At 33.6% G+C, this 15,749-nt stretch overlaps 1 protein-coding gene across 18 annotated transcripts in view; it reads left to right on the forward strand.

The window, feature by feature from the left end:
* The window catches only part of DGKB (diacylglycerol kinase beta), an 837,327-nt gene that overhangs the window by 275,292 nt on the left and 546,286 nt on the right, over positions 1–15,749 (forward strand). For all 18 annotated transcript variants that reach the window (XM_025380374.1, XM_025380383.1, XM_025380380.1 and 15 more), the window contains 3 exons: positions 381–524; positions 11,838–11,887; positions 15,377–15,451. In XM_025380374.1, the coding sequence (XP_025236159.1) occupies positions 381–524; positions 11,838–11,887; positions 15,377–15,451 (269 nt within the window). The remainder of the gene's footprint in view (positions 1–380; positions 525–11,837; positions 11,888–15,376; positions 15,452–15,749) is intronic.

The raw sequence follows: 15,749 nt of genomic DNA on the forward strand, positions 1-15,749 counted from the left end.
GTCCATTTTAAGTATCTTCCCAACAGATTTATAGCTGTCACTACCTAAAGCAGAGAAAGGTGGGATAGGGAAGTGGGTCTTCAAGCATTCACATGTGCACCAACTCACCTAGGGTAGTATTATTCTGACCCAAATACCATCCAGTGGGTGATAGAGCAGTGCCATGTCTGTGGATCCCAAAGAACTCTCCTTCATCTACAACAGTCGTAGGCTGTGTCTAGCTGCTATACTGATATTCCAGAGAATTTGGTTATTCCATGCCTTAAAAATACAATTTTCTATGTAGCCTGTGTGTTCTCTCTCTATTTTCTTAATTTGTTTTCTGTTTGAGATCACTGTAAATAATTAACAAAATATAAAGACAATTTTTTTTTTTCCAGGTCTGAGAATGAATAAAGGTGCCATCACCCCTCCCCGGACTACTTCTCCTGCAAATTCAAGTTCCCCAGAAGTAATCCACCTGAAGGACATTGTCTGTTACCTGTCTCTGCTTGAAAGAGGAAGACCTGAGGATAAGCTTGAGTGTATGTGTTTCTTCATTTTGTTTACTTATCACGGTTGGGGGCAGGAGAAAGGACTGAATATTGATTAACTTAAAATTGTATTAGTACAGTTCTATACTTTTTGTGAAATAAAGTGACCCTGCTTAATAGTAAAAATTTCCTCCTGCTGAGAATCAGACAATTAAAAGATATTAAGATCTATTAATTTCAGGTTCTTATTTATCAAGTTCCATTTATTACTGATTACTTCTTGATTATGTTTGTCATATGACTTTAAAAAACTGTTCCTCAGTTCTTTGGAGTTAACAAGATGTTATTAGAAAGTAGCCTTTGAGTTGTTTTCATAAAGCATTTATTTCTAGTGTGTGAAGAAACCTTCCCATTAGTGAGTAAGAAACTTACCTATAAGTATGCAACCTGCACCTTTTCCCCAGTGGAAATCTCCCTTGCAATCTTCAGCACTAACACTCTTGTTGGCAGAGACACATTATTTCTCAAATGCTAAACCTGAAAGTGTCATTTATAGTATTCAATACTGGATATTATAAATCATTAAGCAATAGCTTTGTTTCTTTTAGGATATGGTGGATAGAGAATTTCTATTCAGTTGAGGGAAAGTAAATTACTGTCTTTAATAAAATATAGTGACTGAGCTCTCTCTGGTGGCTAACTATGCTCATTGCAATATAAGAAAATATTTTTCAAGCATTTACTCTAAACCTGCTCATTTGATCATCTGTTCTATCTCTGAGGCTCTTTGTAAATACAGTCCTGGCAGCTTACTCAGTAATCTGATAAATTTGATTATATAGGATATGGTAAATTTAATGAAGAATGCTTGCTACTAGAATGATAGTGAAGATAATAGATCTAAACTTTAATACTTCTAAAGCAAATATAAATAATCATGCTGTCTCAGAATGATTATTGGGAGGTATTTTTAGTTAAATTTAATAGTAACTTTTTGATAATATTTCTCCTTCCAATAAAAGATTTACTGTAATGTGATTATTTAAGAGTCACACCTGCTTAGGTTATGAATAAACCATATTAATATCATTCTTTAAATATATATTTATTATTCATAAATGTTGAATATTTGCATTTCAAGATTTATTTTGTATTCCTAAGAAGTTACAGAAATCTGTCTCATTCCAAAGTAAATATTAATGTTCAGTGAATTTCTATTGAAGTGACAGCCAGAGAGAAAGTTTGCTCAGGTGTTATCGGGAGCACGTTTGGGATGATTATAAACATATAAAGACAAACATTTTTTCCACATCTGAAAATGAATAAAGGCACCATCCATCCTCCCCAAGATGGTATTTGGTCTTGCAGTTTAACTATTTCTGGGTCAGCTGGATGTATATTGCTTTTAAGGTGGAATTTCTGAGAAGAATGCTTTTGAGTTTTCAGTGTGCATCCTTGAACCCACATAGATTTTGTCCACAGTTGCAGATAGAATGTTAACTCACCGCACTTTTCAAAAAGACATGATGACTCTCGTCCAACTGACCTGCCATTTACTTTTCTTTAGTGTTCTCAACCCCCTTCTCTCTGTTTTTCTCTTTGAGTTTCTCAGCTTTTTTTCAAGCTTACACTAGATGCATTACATTTTCCTTTCTTTAAAACCATTTCTTCAGACCGTTCTTATAGTCATTGTTGCTGTGGCCCAGAATTATCATTATCATTTTCACCAAACTCTTCAAAATACATGATGCTGTAGGTCTGTTTTCTCATATCCTCTAATTTGGTGATTCTTACCACGGCTATACATCAGAATCATCTGAAGTTTGGTTTTCTTTTTCTTTTTTAATGCCAATGCCTGGCCCTTTCCTATGTCAATTAAATAACAATCCATCTTCCTCATCCACTTTCTTAACAATTTACCATATATTTTTACTCTTCTAAATTGCATACGTAAAAATTACTAACATGTATTCTTTTACAGTTACAGATTTTTAAAAACGAATTCTCAGTAAGACTCCAAACATTTGTATTGATGGTTAGTTTAATATGTACTTACTCCAAAAGGGTTACAACTTATTAAGTACAGTATAGACCAAAAGAATGAAAATGAGAAAAAGCAATTATAATTAACACAGAAACACAGGTGAACAAGCACCTAAAATTAACTTTTGCAGGTCAGTGTTGAATTGGATCTTATTTCCAGGTAGCTAAGCAGAAAGAAATACACACACGTTGATTTAGGTTAGAGGTTCTCAAACTTTATCACACATCAGAATCACCAGCAGGACTGGTATATCTGATTCAGCTGACCTGGGGTGGGATCTGAAAATGTGCATTTCTAAAAGTTTCCAGGTGATGCTGATGCTAATGTTCCAGGGACCACATTTTGAGAAGCACTGGCTTATGCAATTCCTCTGTCCAATGAAAACACACATACACAAAGAATTCACCTGAAATAACAGTTGTTTTTCTTGGAGTTGATGAATAGTGACAGTATTTGTTAGGTACTTTTACCTGGGTTATTAGATAAAAGAATTACATGGTTGTCAATGTTTATATAAGTAGTACTTTGTTTCCCCAAATAATATTTTAAAAATCTATTCAGTGCATCCCACCACTTTCCATTGCCTGTCTTTTCTGCCAGGCATTTACAAAATGTTTATTATAAAGCTTATTCCATTAAAAAACAGCAAACAAAAGTTCCCAAATGTTTTACTGATTACAAGAAGTCCTCACTTAACATCCTCAATAGGTTTTTGGAAGCTGTGACTTGAAGTGGAAACATGTATATAACAAAACCATTTTTTTTGCTCATCAATGTTATAACAAAATATCATGGAAGGAAAGGATGTTCTTCGAGAACCCTCTGTACATTGTTTTGCTTGAAGTCACAGTTTCCCAGTATCTAGCAATCATATTGAGTACTTACCATGTAAGTCATGTCTTCATTTCCTTTACGCAATCCTACTTCTCTCTGAGGACCTTCCCCGTCCCAAGGCTCTATCATGTAGAAGGTGTTTGTTACCCTTGGATGTGTGCTTTTGCATGCATGCATACGTGCATGTGTGCCTGTGTGTGTTGGGGTTGTGGGGAATTCCATTTTTATCTCCCCTTGTTGGTACCAAGTACCAACCGCCCCTGTGAATGAACAAGGACGAGGTCTCAGGGCTGATTTGCCCGTCTAACTTCAAGTGCTCCTTCACACTTTATGGAGAGACATCAACCTCTCTTTTACCCTCAAATCCTGTGGCTTTGCCTCCATTTTATTTCAGCCCTTCACTTCTATTACAATACTCCAAGCTTTGTAACTGCCGAGAACTGCTATTATTCTAAAACTAAACTGTCAATTTTACTTTGATCCCAGCCTGTGTTCACTTAGCTTCTCACTCTCCTACTTTTAATTTAATTATTGCATAGTACAGTAATTAAGAACCTTGACTCTTCATTTATAATGACTGAATGCAAACCCTAGGTTGAGAATTAACTGTCTCAGTGATCTGAGTACATTTTTAAAACTTCCTCAGGACTCAATTTTCTCAACTGTAAAATTGGGATGATTAAATAGTCTCTATCCCATAGGATAACTATGAGTATTAGATAAACATATTTTTTCACATATGTCCCTTCACATTTATTACTTCACATAAATGCATGTTAGGCGAAATAAAAGTAAATTAAAACTGTTTTACCCTTGCCCACTTTATTCTCTCTTGAATTTGCCTGCTGACTTTTGGTTGTCCATCCTTTCAAATTTGAACTGATCTCATAATCCTTGATGTCAATTAGTTTTTCACACTTAATTTCAGATATTCAACTTATTTGCTCCTGTACCATACTGAGTGGCAGAGACTTGGTGAAATAAAAATATAATTCTTTGGGTTGTAGGTCTACTCAAAACCTCAGCTGGCCTTCAGTGCTCAGTCCAGTGCTCGGTGTTTCTCTCGTCTAGTTTTCTAGTTAAAAGTTAATCCAGATAATGATTTCTTTTTCCAAACAGCTACCTATTTAATCATCATCTTACTCATTAAGTGTACGTTCTTGCAAATTCCTTTTATGTTACTTAAAACCTTATCAACTAATATACTTTTTTTTCTGTTTCTCTTCTGATTCAGAGTGAAAAAGTCCCTTTGACAATTCCTGATTTCATAATGCATAAAATTGAAACCCTTAACTGGGCATGCATACACTGATCTGACTCCACACTCTGCCAGGCTTGCTTTGACTGTGACCTGCACACATATGCACAAACCATGTCCTGGTCACATGGGTCAATTTTTCTATCAGCAGACAAACCCTGAACTTTTCCACTTTCATCCCTTTGATTACAATGTGCAATTGCTGGGTTTCACCCCCCTGCCTCCCCACAGTGTATATTTGATAGAGTCTAGTCCACATTTGAGGCTTACCCTGCATCATGAATCTCTTGCCATCTCCTAATTGGATTTATTTTGCTCTCTTTTGTACCCTTGCACCTACATCTGTGTGTGTGTGTGTGTGTGTGTTTCAACAGGTAGATGCTCAATAAATGATAGTTAAATGGAAGTGTATTAAAGTCAGTGGATAAAAATAAAGTCAATGAGTGCCTGAAAATATAAAAATAGCATCAACTATTTAAGATATCGAATAATACTAGCTTTATATTTTTGACTTTAAAATACATGATATTCACATTTGAATTTGTGCTTATCAAGTTACTAATGATTCAACAAGAATTTTAAATATTATCTTACATTTCCATAAAATGTATCACTAAAGAGAAAATCAATAGGGAAATATTCAGAAAGTAGATAACTGACATACAGAGACTGAACAGTCACCTACATGTTAAAAGTTACTTCCTCGTGCAGTGTTAACCTTAGAAACAATGAAATTTAATAGTGAAGAGAGCTTAAAGATCACCTAGTCAACTTTCCTATAGTTTGTCAATGAAAAAAAAAAAAATAGAGGGTGGTTATTAATTACACTACCAGTTTATCTAGTTATGACTAAACCCCATAATTTCTGAGCTACTTTATAGGGCTCTTTTTATTTTGAAAAGCTGTCTTTTGTTGTTTTAATCGTTGTTTCTCTTGTGAATAAAAGGAGAAACTATCTCTCCATTATACTGGATGTGAAACACACCTAAGCAGCTGGTAGTTTTCACCTCTGCTTTTAAAGTTTATTAAATCAGTATTGAAATATACAAGAGTGGAAAAAAGTGAATTAAAGAAATTCCAGCTTAAATGCCTTTTATAAATATATTTTACATTTTATATTAATAACATATATCATATCATATCATATCATATAATGATCATATCAACAACATATAATGGCAAGTGCAAAACACCAGAGTATGTATAGTAGGATCTATTCATTATGAAAACAGATAGAAACTTGCAAATCTTTTGGAAGAGAAAAAAATTGGGATATAAAAATTTATCTTGCATAATATACCTTTGCTCTGATCTTTTAACTAAACACATGTGTGGGCATATAATTGTTTCTATATAAAGTGAAATTACATGAGCATAAAAATAGGAAAAATGTGGGTTAAACTAGTTTATAACATTGAAGCAGGTACCCATATTTGGAAGCTGTCATGTTGTCAGAATAATTTTAACATTGGGCTTTTTAAGTTTTTGCAGCCAAATATCTACATATTTATTTTGTTTTTAAAAATAAGATCCTTTTGTTCAGTGATTCCCTTGATCTTCGGGCCTGACTTTACTTTTAAATACTAAGAAATAGTCTTACTATATAATTTGAAAATTCAGTATTAATCATGTCAATATTATTTTTAAATATCATTTTAAAAGGGAAAGATTTTATAGGCTCACCAGGCCAAACAAATTTTATTTTCCATGGAGTTAATAATTGCCTTTTTTCTAACTTAATTATTTTTCTTATTTATTTATTTATTTATTTAGAGACATAGTCTCACTCTGTTTCCCAGGCTAGAGTTCAGTGACACAATCTTGGCTCACTGCAACCTCCGCCTCCTGGGTTCCAGTGATTCTCCTGCCTCAGCCTCCCTAGTAGATGAGATTACAGGTACGTGGCACTATGCCTGGCTAATTTTTGTATTTTAGTAGAGATGGGGTTTCACCATGTTGGTCAGGCTGGTCTCAAACTCCTGACCTCAAATGATCCACCCGCCTCATTTTCTCTATTTCTGTAACTAATCAATTCCCAAATTCTCCACCATAAATTTATGTTCATAAACTTGTGCTCTTCATTTGCTCTTGAATATTTTAATTGATAATCACTTTCACCCTTTATTTTAGTTGTTCTCTTTCTTGAACCAATATTATTTGGATGCTGAACATCCAAGACAGAACTCTGAATTATTATTTTTTCTTGTTTTTTTTTTTTTTTCTATTTTCCACCTTCTTTTCTTTCTTCTTATGTTTTTCACTCCATATCTGGGACATCTTTTTTACCTGGTGATGAGATTTTTCCCAATTTTTCTTACATTTAACTTCACAGAGAATCCATTTTATTCTCAGCTTGATCCTTATATGTCCCTATTTGTATTTCATGGACTGAAACTTTCCTTTTAGTTATAAGGTTTCCCCTCCTCCCTGCTTTGTTGGTTTCTTCCAAACTACTTGTGTTGAAAGAACTTTTCTGATGGTAGTACTTGTTTAGATGAGTACCCATACCGATGGTATTGACTTACTGGGGATAAGGAAAGGGACTTATTCTCTCAATATTTGGTATATTCGCTTTCACGTAATTACCTTGTTTTGGTATTGTGTCCTTACACTCAGAATTCCTGAGTACCTTTAGCCCAGAATTCCTTTCATTTTCACTTTTGCAGAACTCAAAGATCTAGTCTTCTGTTGGGGGAGAGAGCTTACATACACCCCAGATAATCCTGTGAAGATTATCTGTTAATTTTCCAACTCACCACCTTTCTAAGCAAATCTATGCTTTGTCACCTCTACCAGCTTAATTTATATTTCTAAGAAGTCTAAGTCAACATATATGTGTACATATTTTCTCCAGCTCCTGAAAAATGTGTTAGTGTTTTCTGCTCTCATATTTTCTTTCTGCTTATAGATTTATTCCGATTTTATCTCTTACTGTCACTATAGTGGCAATTCAATAGAAAACCAAGGTAAATATGTGTGTTCAATACTTCGTGTTTTGCATTACCTAGCTATAATTTTAAATTAGAAAAGTAGACTTATCACTGAAAATTAAAGTCTTAGAATTTCTCTTTCTTCTCCTGGATGAAAGAAAAGTTTTATCCTTGACCTTGACTTGGTAATATTTAGAATACACAGTACTTGGTACTCAATATATGTATGATATTTTTATTATTGTTATTATATTAACTAGAGCTTAAAACTCTTCAAACTTTCTTCCTTGATGAATTAGACAGAATTTATAGACAGCATTAACTCTTGTTAATGTGTTTAGGAATAAATGATTTAAAATATTAGATTCTTCAGGCACTAATGAAATAGGGATTTTTGGATCAACTTTCCTACTGGAATCAACTGGAAAACTGGAACAAATGTATAGTTTTAAAACCTGTTTAAAAGTTTCAGGGAAGTATTAAGGCAACTTGGATTTTTAGGGCAAATTTTCAGGAGAAAGAAGCATGGCTTTTTCCATTGAATTTAAGAAATTAAAGTACAAGTCACTCATATATTTTTCCAGATAACGAGCAGAATGGAAGCCAGATATTAGCAATCAAGTACAGTTATATATGTAAAGTGACTAGAATAACATGTCCAGGTTCAAGTTGGGATTATTACAGGCATTTAAATTTGGCCTAACGTTAGGAAGTGAAACAATGTATTTTGCCACATTAAGAGAATAAAGAAGAAAATCATGAAAGCATTTTATCACATTCCATATGTATTCTATTCATGGTTGAAAACAAAACAACTGTAATAGCAAAAATTCTTAAGTAACAGAAAGTAAAGAACTCAATTAATCAAATAATGTGTATATATAGGAAACTCCCATCAAACTTTAAAAGTGAAATATTGAAGTTTCTCTCATTGATACTGGGAACAAGACAAGAATGGCCACTAATCTTAAGTATAATTCAAATTTGTGTCGGAGATCATTGCCCATGGCAATAAGGCAAGAAAAATACATGGAGTTTAAGAGGATGGGAAAGAGGAAATTGAAATTCATTGTTTGTTACAGACTACCCAGTAATCTACAGATAGATCAAATGCTTGAATTAATAAGTGTGTTTAGCAAGATCTGTGCCTACAAGGTAGAAATAAAAATCACTTGTATTTCTGTATGACACCAACTAATAATAAGTAAATAAAATTTAAGAAATTTTACCATTTATCAAATCAAAATTAGTATATACCTGGGAATACATCTTTAAAAACTATTTAAAAGGTATCTATACTGAACAGTATGAAACATTATTGAGAGAAATTAAAGCTCTAATTAAAGAGGACTATAACACGGTTGCAGATTTCAAGACTCAGCATTTTAAAGATTCTCCCCCAAATAGATCGATAGATTCAGTACAATCACATTAGAAATCCAGCAGTGTTATTTTGGTTAGTTTTTTGTTTTGTTTTGTTTTGTAATAGAAGAAAGAAAAGATTGGCAAATGTTTTCTAAATGTCATATTCAATTCAATTCAAAAGAAGGGATATAGAAGTCAAGATAATGGGTGTCTTTGGGAGAGAAGAAGAAATAATGATGGAGGAGGATGAAAGGAGTTCTGATTTGTTAGTAAGAATTTGATTTCTTGATTTAGAGGTAATAGTTACATTGGTGTGTACACTTTAATAATATATTAAATAATACATTTATCTGTAAGTGTAATATTTCAATAGTAAATTCCTTCTTAAAACCAATGTTAAGTACACACTACCTTTGGGAAAGACATAGAATCAGGTTTGTTTTAACTGGTTGTTTTTAATAAAGCATGTTATTATTTTTAAGCAATATTTAGGAGCACACAGAATCATTGGGAGAGGTACAGAACAAATTCTAGAGGCTGCCCCTTCAGGAACGATGACCAAATGAAGTATAAAATGGGGCTGGGATGGTTTCTTCCAAACACCCGACTCATCCAGAACCCTGGATGTTCTCTCTGAAACCACTGCCCCTCCCATCACCAGAATGGATTCTGTACAGGCTTCTTTTGCTTAGGTCACTAGCATCTGATTGAAAACCTAGGACTGTGCTTCTGTATGGTGGAGCTTGGGTCATGTGCACAGTCTAGCTTCAAGTCAGGCTAGTAAAGAAAAGGTATCCAGAGTTTTCATTTTCTAATGGTCCTCATAAAGTGTGATTTCCAGAAAATAGGAAGAAGTTTCGAACACTGTCATTAATGAATGCTCAATATCTATACATCGTTCCCATGTGTTTCTTTGAGTTCATGTTCCCAGTAAGGTCAACAAATAGGAACAGGGTTTCCACAAATTTGAGCAACGTGAAATGGTCATTTTGCAGTCATTTACTACAGTAAGGGTTAACAGAGTCATAAATGTCCCTCAATCTAAAATATATTTAGGCTTTTCTAGGTATTTGCTTATTCCTGTTAATCCTTCCTCTGAGTAGTCGGTCAAATCTTACCACTTACAAAGATATTTTTTACTATTTGCTGCTGCACTACAATCTCTTGAAATGCTCGGTATGCATAATGTTGTATGTTGCTGTTTCCTTCTGCATTTTATTTATTTATTTATTTATTTATTTTATTTTATTTTATTTTATTTTATTTTATTTTATTTTATTTTATTTTATTTTATTTTATTTTATTTTATTTTTTGAGACAGAGTCTCGCTCTGTCGCCCAGGCTGGAGTGCAGTGGTGCGATGTCGGCTCACTGCAAGCTCCGTCTCCTGGGTTCACGCCATTCTCCTGCCTCAGCCTCCCGAACCGCTGGAACTACAAGCGCCCACCACCACGCCCGGCTAATTTTTTGTATTTTTAGTAGAGACGGGGTTTCACCATGTTAGCCAGGATGGTCTCAATCTCCTGACCTTGTGATCCACCCGCCTCGGCCTCCCAAAGTGCTGGGATTACAGGCGTGATGCATTTCATTTTATTTATTGACTATATGAGAGGGAATCATTACCATGATTTACAAATACAGATATATATGTCTTTTAGCTGACTTAGTATTATCACCCTTAAATCAATAGACAGACATTTGTTTTCTTACACTTTAACATCTTTAACATTTGTTTGCATCTTACAATAAATAGAATATCATAGTTATATGGCTAACTTTTTTTTCTTTTTAGCAATATATAGACCAATTATGTATCTTATTAATAATCATATGTTAGAATTGGTAAAATGCAGTAACCATTAAATACAAAAATAATCACCTACAGATAGACTATCAAGGTCATTATATAATTATGTCTCTTAGTTATCAATGTCTTTATTAATATTATAGACCTCAGAATCAAGATCATTCAGGAAATTATACAAACCCAAGACAAACCCTTACTTCCATTCTTCTGTTTTTACAGCTGTGTCTTTCTTCTCTGTTTATCTCAAAATGGCACCTGTGGCCTCTTCCACAGCCTCCTGGGGATGTGTGAATTATACAAGGGAATCCTCAGGCCCATCAGGGACCTCTGTCATCTGCTTTCCTGAATCCCCTAACAGAGAGCCAATGTTCTCCTTTTCCTTACTTGATTAGTTCAAAGATCAGTTACCCTCTGAAGCTCCACCTCAGGTTTAAACAAATAAACTATGAAAGCCAGGATCATAATGCAATTTTTCTGTGCTGGCTTCTTCCATCAGAAAGAATCCGTTATTTTGCACTCCTCCTCCTTCGCTCATACTGCTTGGGGATCAATCCTAACAATGGCATCTATTTGTATCATGATCTATGGCCTTCAGTTCACTTTTATATCTATAGCCTCCCTTAACTTTCACGGTAAATGTGTGTTATGGTAGAATGATTATTCTCATTTCACAGTTAAAGAAAATAGTTTTTGACCAAGCTCTTGTAATAGTGAATGGTTGATTTCAAATTATACTTGATTTTGAAAATTTCACATTAGTTGTTTTTCCTTATGCACTCTGCTCTTTAATATCCAGGCTTTGAATATTTCAACTTCTTCCCTTTTATTTTTGAGTTGACATTTAATGATCTTGTAATAAAGAGTTTAAACAAATAATAGTACTTTATAGTGTCTTCTAGAAACAAACAAAATTTAATAGACTTTATATGTGCTATCCAGTATTTCTATTAACTAATTAATTCATTTTCAATTAAGTTTGAGAAATAATCCCACAAATTAATTGTTTGGAGCAGGGTAGAAATTTAGTATTTGTTTTCAACACAAACTAAATGTTAATGAATATACTTTAAACTAACATTGATCTTATTTGCCTATAATCTTGTTTTCAACACCTCTTTTATTCTAGTTATGTTTCGCCTTTATGACACGGATGGGAATGGCTTCCTGGACAGCTCGGTAATTTTTTGCTTCAAATTTTCTGTGAAAACTTCAAAGAGTTTCTTCTGAAAAATGCAATGAATAAATGTATAGTTATTACCACAGAAGTCACACTTAATGTAATTTACATCCACTCATATGGCATTTTTATCTTTTGACGTTTTGAAAGAGAGTGATCTGAGGAAACTGCTGGGATTACAGTTGTTCTACTGAATAGTTTTGCTACCACTACATGACTTTTTAAGTTTTTTTTTCCTGCACTGAAGTTAGGTAAAAAAAGAAAGGCCTCAGCCTTGTCTGAACAAAACATAAGATTAAGTTGAAACCATTGATCTAGAATGAAGGAAAAACTATTCATAACATTTGGCATTAAGGAAACTTGCGACTGTAAGTAGAATTTTAAGAATTTGTAAAGTCAATTTAATTATCTCATTATTTTCCCAGTTTTACATGGTATCTTTAGTCCTATATGCTGCTGAAATAGACAAATATATTTACAGATTGCTTTCACAAACTTTGCTTTTTAAATATCTCATCCAATTTAATATTCAATTTACATTCTTACAGTCATAAAAAATAAGAAAATACCATCTTTACATGCTTAACTGAAAGGAAAAATTAAACGTTTATTTTTAATATATGGAAATCATTCCTAGCTTTCAGAGAAATAGAAAGTAGTTTTTTCGTCCTAGTGCACAGATCAGTACCATGCATGAAAGTCCATCTCAGGTTCTGTCCAATAATCTACTTTATGTTTGGTAACATATTTTGCATATTATATTATTTCTTGTTCTATCAAGGAAATATACAAATATTAATAGAATAAGTGTCATATTATGAAAATTTTGAAGTGCACCATTTTTAATATATTTAATATTAGTAAAAAACAAATGTTTTGATATATTTAATAATGACTGAAATAGACATGATCTCTGAAAATGAGTGAGGTTTTCTCATCATCTGATAGACCTCCCTATGGCAGCTAAAATAGACTTTTAAAAGCAAAGCAATGAGGTTGGAAGCCTATTTATGTAACTTTGAGTAGGATAATGGTATATTAGCTTCTCCAGAGAGAGATTAAAATATATAACTCCTACTCTAGGAAATGACCATCACTCTGATTGATGCTGTTACTGTGGGATTTATTATGTTTAAGTCTCAGTAATTTTTCAAATACTGACCAGGCATGGTGGCTCATGCCTGTAATCCCAGCATTTTGGGATGCCAAGGCGGGCGGATCACCTGAGGTCAGGAGTTTGAGACCAGCCTGGCCAACATGGTGAAACCCCATCTCTACTAAAAATCCAACAATTGGCCAGGCGTGGTAGTGGGCACCTGTAATCCCAGCTACTAGGGAGGCTGAGGCAGGAGAATCACTTGAACTTGGGAGGCGGAGGTTGCAGTGAGCCGAGATCGTGCCATTGCACTCCAGCCTGGTCAAAACAGCAAGAGTTCATCTCAAAAAAAAAAAAAAAAAAAATTTTTTTTTCAAATGCTATTATTTTTTAGTGCCCAATGGCCTTCAGTTTCCCAGTGGAAATACCAAGCTACATAATAAATTTGCTCATTTTATGGTGCCATTTCATGACTAAAACTTTTAATTTCTTTTAGATACTTTAATATGTTATTATAGCACTTGTGACTACACTAATGGAAATTATATTTTAATGGAGAGTTGTTTTATTTAATGTTTCTTTTTAAATTAAGTTAAAATGATGATTCTTTACTAGGCTTCAGCCACGGGTTGGCAGTTGATTTGAAAATTTAGTCAAATAGTCCTTTTTTTTGGTCTCTGGCCATTTTTTTGTTAGCATATACAGCAGATTACTAGCAATATTTAGAACTATAGTCCCAATATTAAACAATGAGTTGGAGATAAATATATTTAGTTTTGGTTAAACAAGTCTCTACTTTTTGTAATTAAAGGTCTGGATTTCATTTCTAGGGTTTTCTCCACAATACCTACTGCTCCAATATTTTTCCTTCACTGTCAGGTTTAAATTGTACCTTCTGACATCATGTGTCTTGATAACGTTAAGGTGTGGCAGTTTACCTACTGGGGGCAAAACAGAAAGAAAATGATAATTTGAAAATTGTCACTATTTCTAATAATAATAGTTAAGATTTGTCGATCATTTGCAATATGGCAAACAACAAAATAAATGCATTTTGTATAATAACATGTTTAATCTTTGCAGCAATACTATGAAGGAGGTAAAGTTAGAGTAGCTATTTTGCCAATGAGAAAACTGAGTCCTAGGTGGGCTGGCATACCTAATATCACATGCCTACATAACAGTCCACAAAAAATAGTTTCTGTTCTTAAAAGATATCCAGAAACTTTAACACTTCCAAACCATTAATGCATATGTAAGCAAAGATGGAGTAGGTGAGAGATTAGTCATGCATGTGTGCACACACATGCACACTTTTAACCTATAATTCAAAGGGATTTATGTTTTAAAATTTGTTAATCTGTAATAAATGCATTTATATTTGTATTACTTCTGGGGCAGCCTGTCTTACTTAAGTAACATATTCATAATTATATTTTTTTTTCTGGAGAGAGGGAATACAGCTTTCATTAGTTCCTTGGAACCACGGCTCCCTAAAAGAGAATCTGTCTTATCATATTTCTTCTCTATTCCATGAACATTGACTACATATATTAGATTAGAGATTTGAGTAGACTAATCTTTCACTACTGTACTTTCAAGCTTCATTCTTTAATACTTCTTACATTTTAAATCATACACCACTTTTCAAATTATGTCATGTTTTCACGTAGAATTACAAGCATTTCACAAAGCCATGTTTCATCTTTTCTGTAGATAGACAAAAATTAAAACATTCGATAAATAGGTAGGAAAATGTTTTAATTAATTTAGCCAGGTCGTGTGTATTAACTTGCAATTCTTCAAAGAGTTGATAATTGAGCAGAATAATATGGAAATTCAAACTAAAATTTCATTCTCTCACAAAATAAATGCTACATATACTTGCCCTGCAAACCTTGACCCCAAACACTCTTCTATCAAAAGCAAATTATTCGATACATGACTAGAACAGTCAATATACATTCTCAGTGTATCAAGATAAAAATAGACTTCTCACTTGTCCTCAAATGATTTTTCCACCCTTTCACATCTGTTTTCAAGCCAAAGGTTCAGGGAATTCAGTGTCTTAAAAATCACATGTGACAATATATATCTGCTCCTGCTTTCTTCAGACACTCTCTTTTAGTAGAAGAAAATGTATTTTTTGTACAGTTGTGCCCTCTCCTGGTGAACATTTCTAGACAATGTACAAGATAAATTTATATTTAGGATTCTCTTTTCTTTATATAGTTAATTAGACCTTTAAAAATTATTATGTACATATATATATTCCCATGGAACTCATTTAACTTTTTAAGTTACACATTGAACGAAACAATTCCTGCAAGTGAAAGATTTAAAACTCACTAAGATCTTGTAGTCATATTTTTTATCTCTCTTTCTCTTCCAGGAGCTAGAAAATATCATCAGTCAGATGATGCATGTTGCAGAATACCTTGAGTGGGATGTCACTGAACTTAATCCAGTAGGTATATGAATGATTTCACTATTGGCTAAATTCTGGAGGGCCACTCTCCTTTCCTTCCCCTTCCTCTTTTCCTTCCTTCCTTCCTTCCTTCCTTCCTTCCTTCCTTCCTTCCTTCCTTCCTTCCTTCCTTCCTTCCTTCCTTCTTTCCGTTCCTCCCTCCCTCCCTCCCTCCCTTCTTTCCCTTTCTTTCTTTCTTTCTTTCCCTTTCTTTCTTTCTTTCTCTCTCTCTCTCTTTCTTTCTTTCTTTCTTTCTTTCTTTCTTTCTTTCTTTCTTTCTTTCTTTCTTTCTTTCTTT

Source organism: Theropithecus gelada, chromosome 3, assembly GCF_003255815.1.
Source record: "Theropithecus gelada isolate Dixy chromosome 3, Tgel_1.0, whole genome shotgun sequence".
In the NCBI taxonomy this organism is placed as follows: domain Eukaryota; kingdom Metazoa; phylum Chordata; class Mammalia; order Primates; family Cercopithecidae; genus Theropithecus; species Theropithecus gelada.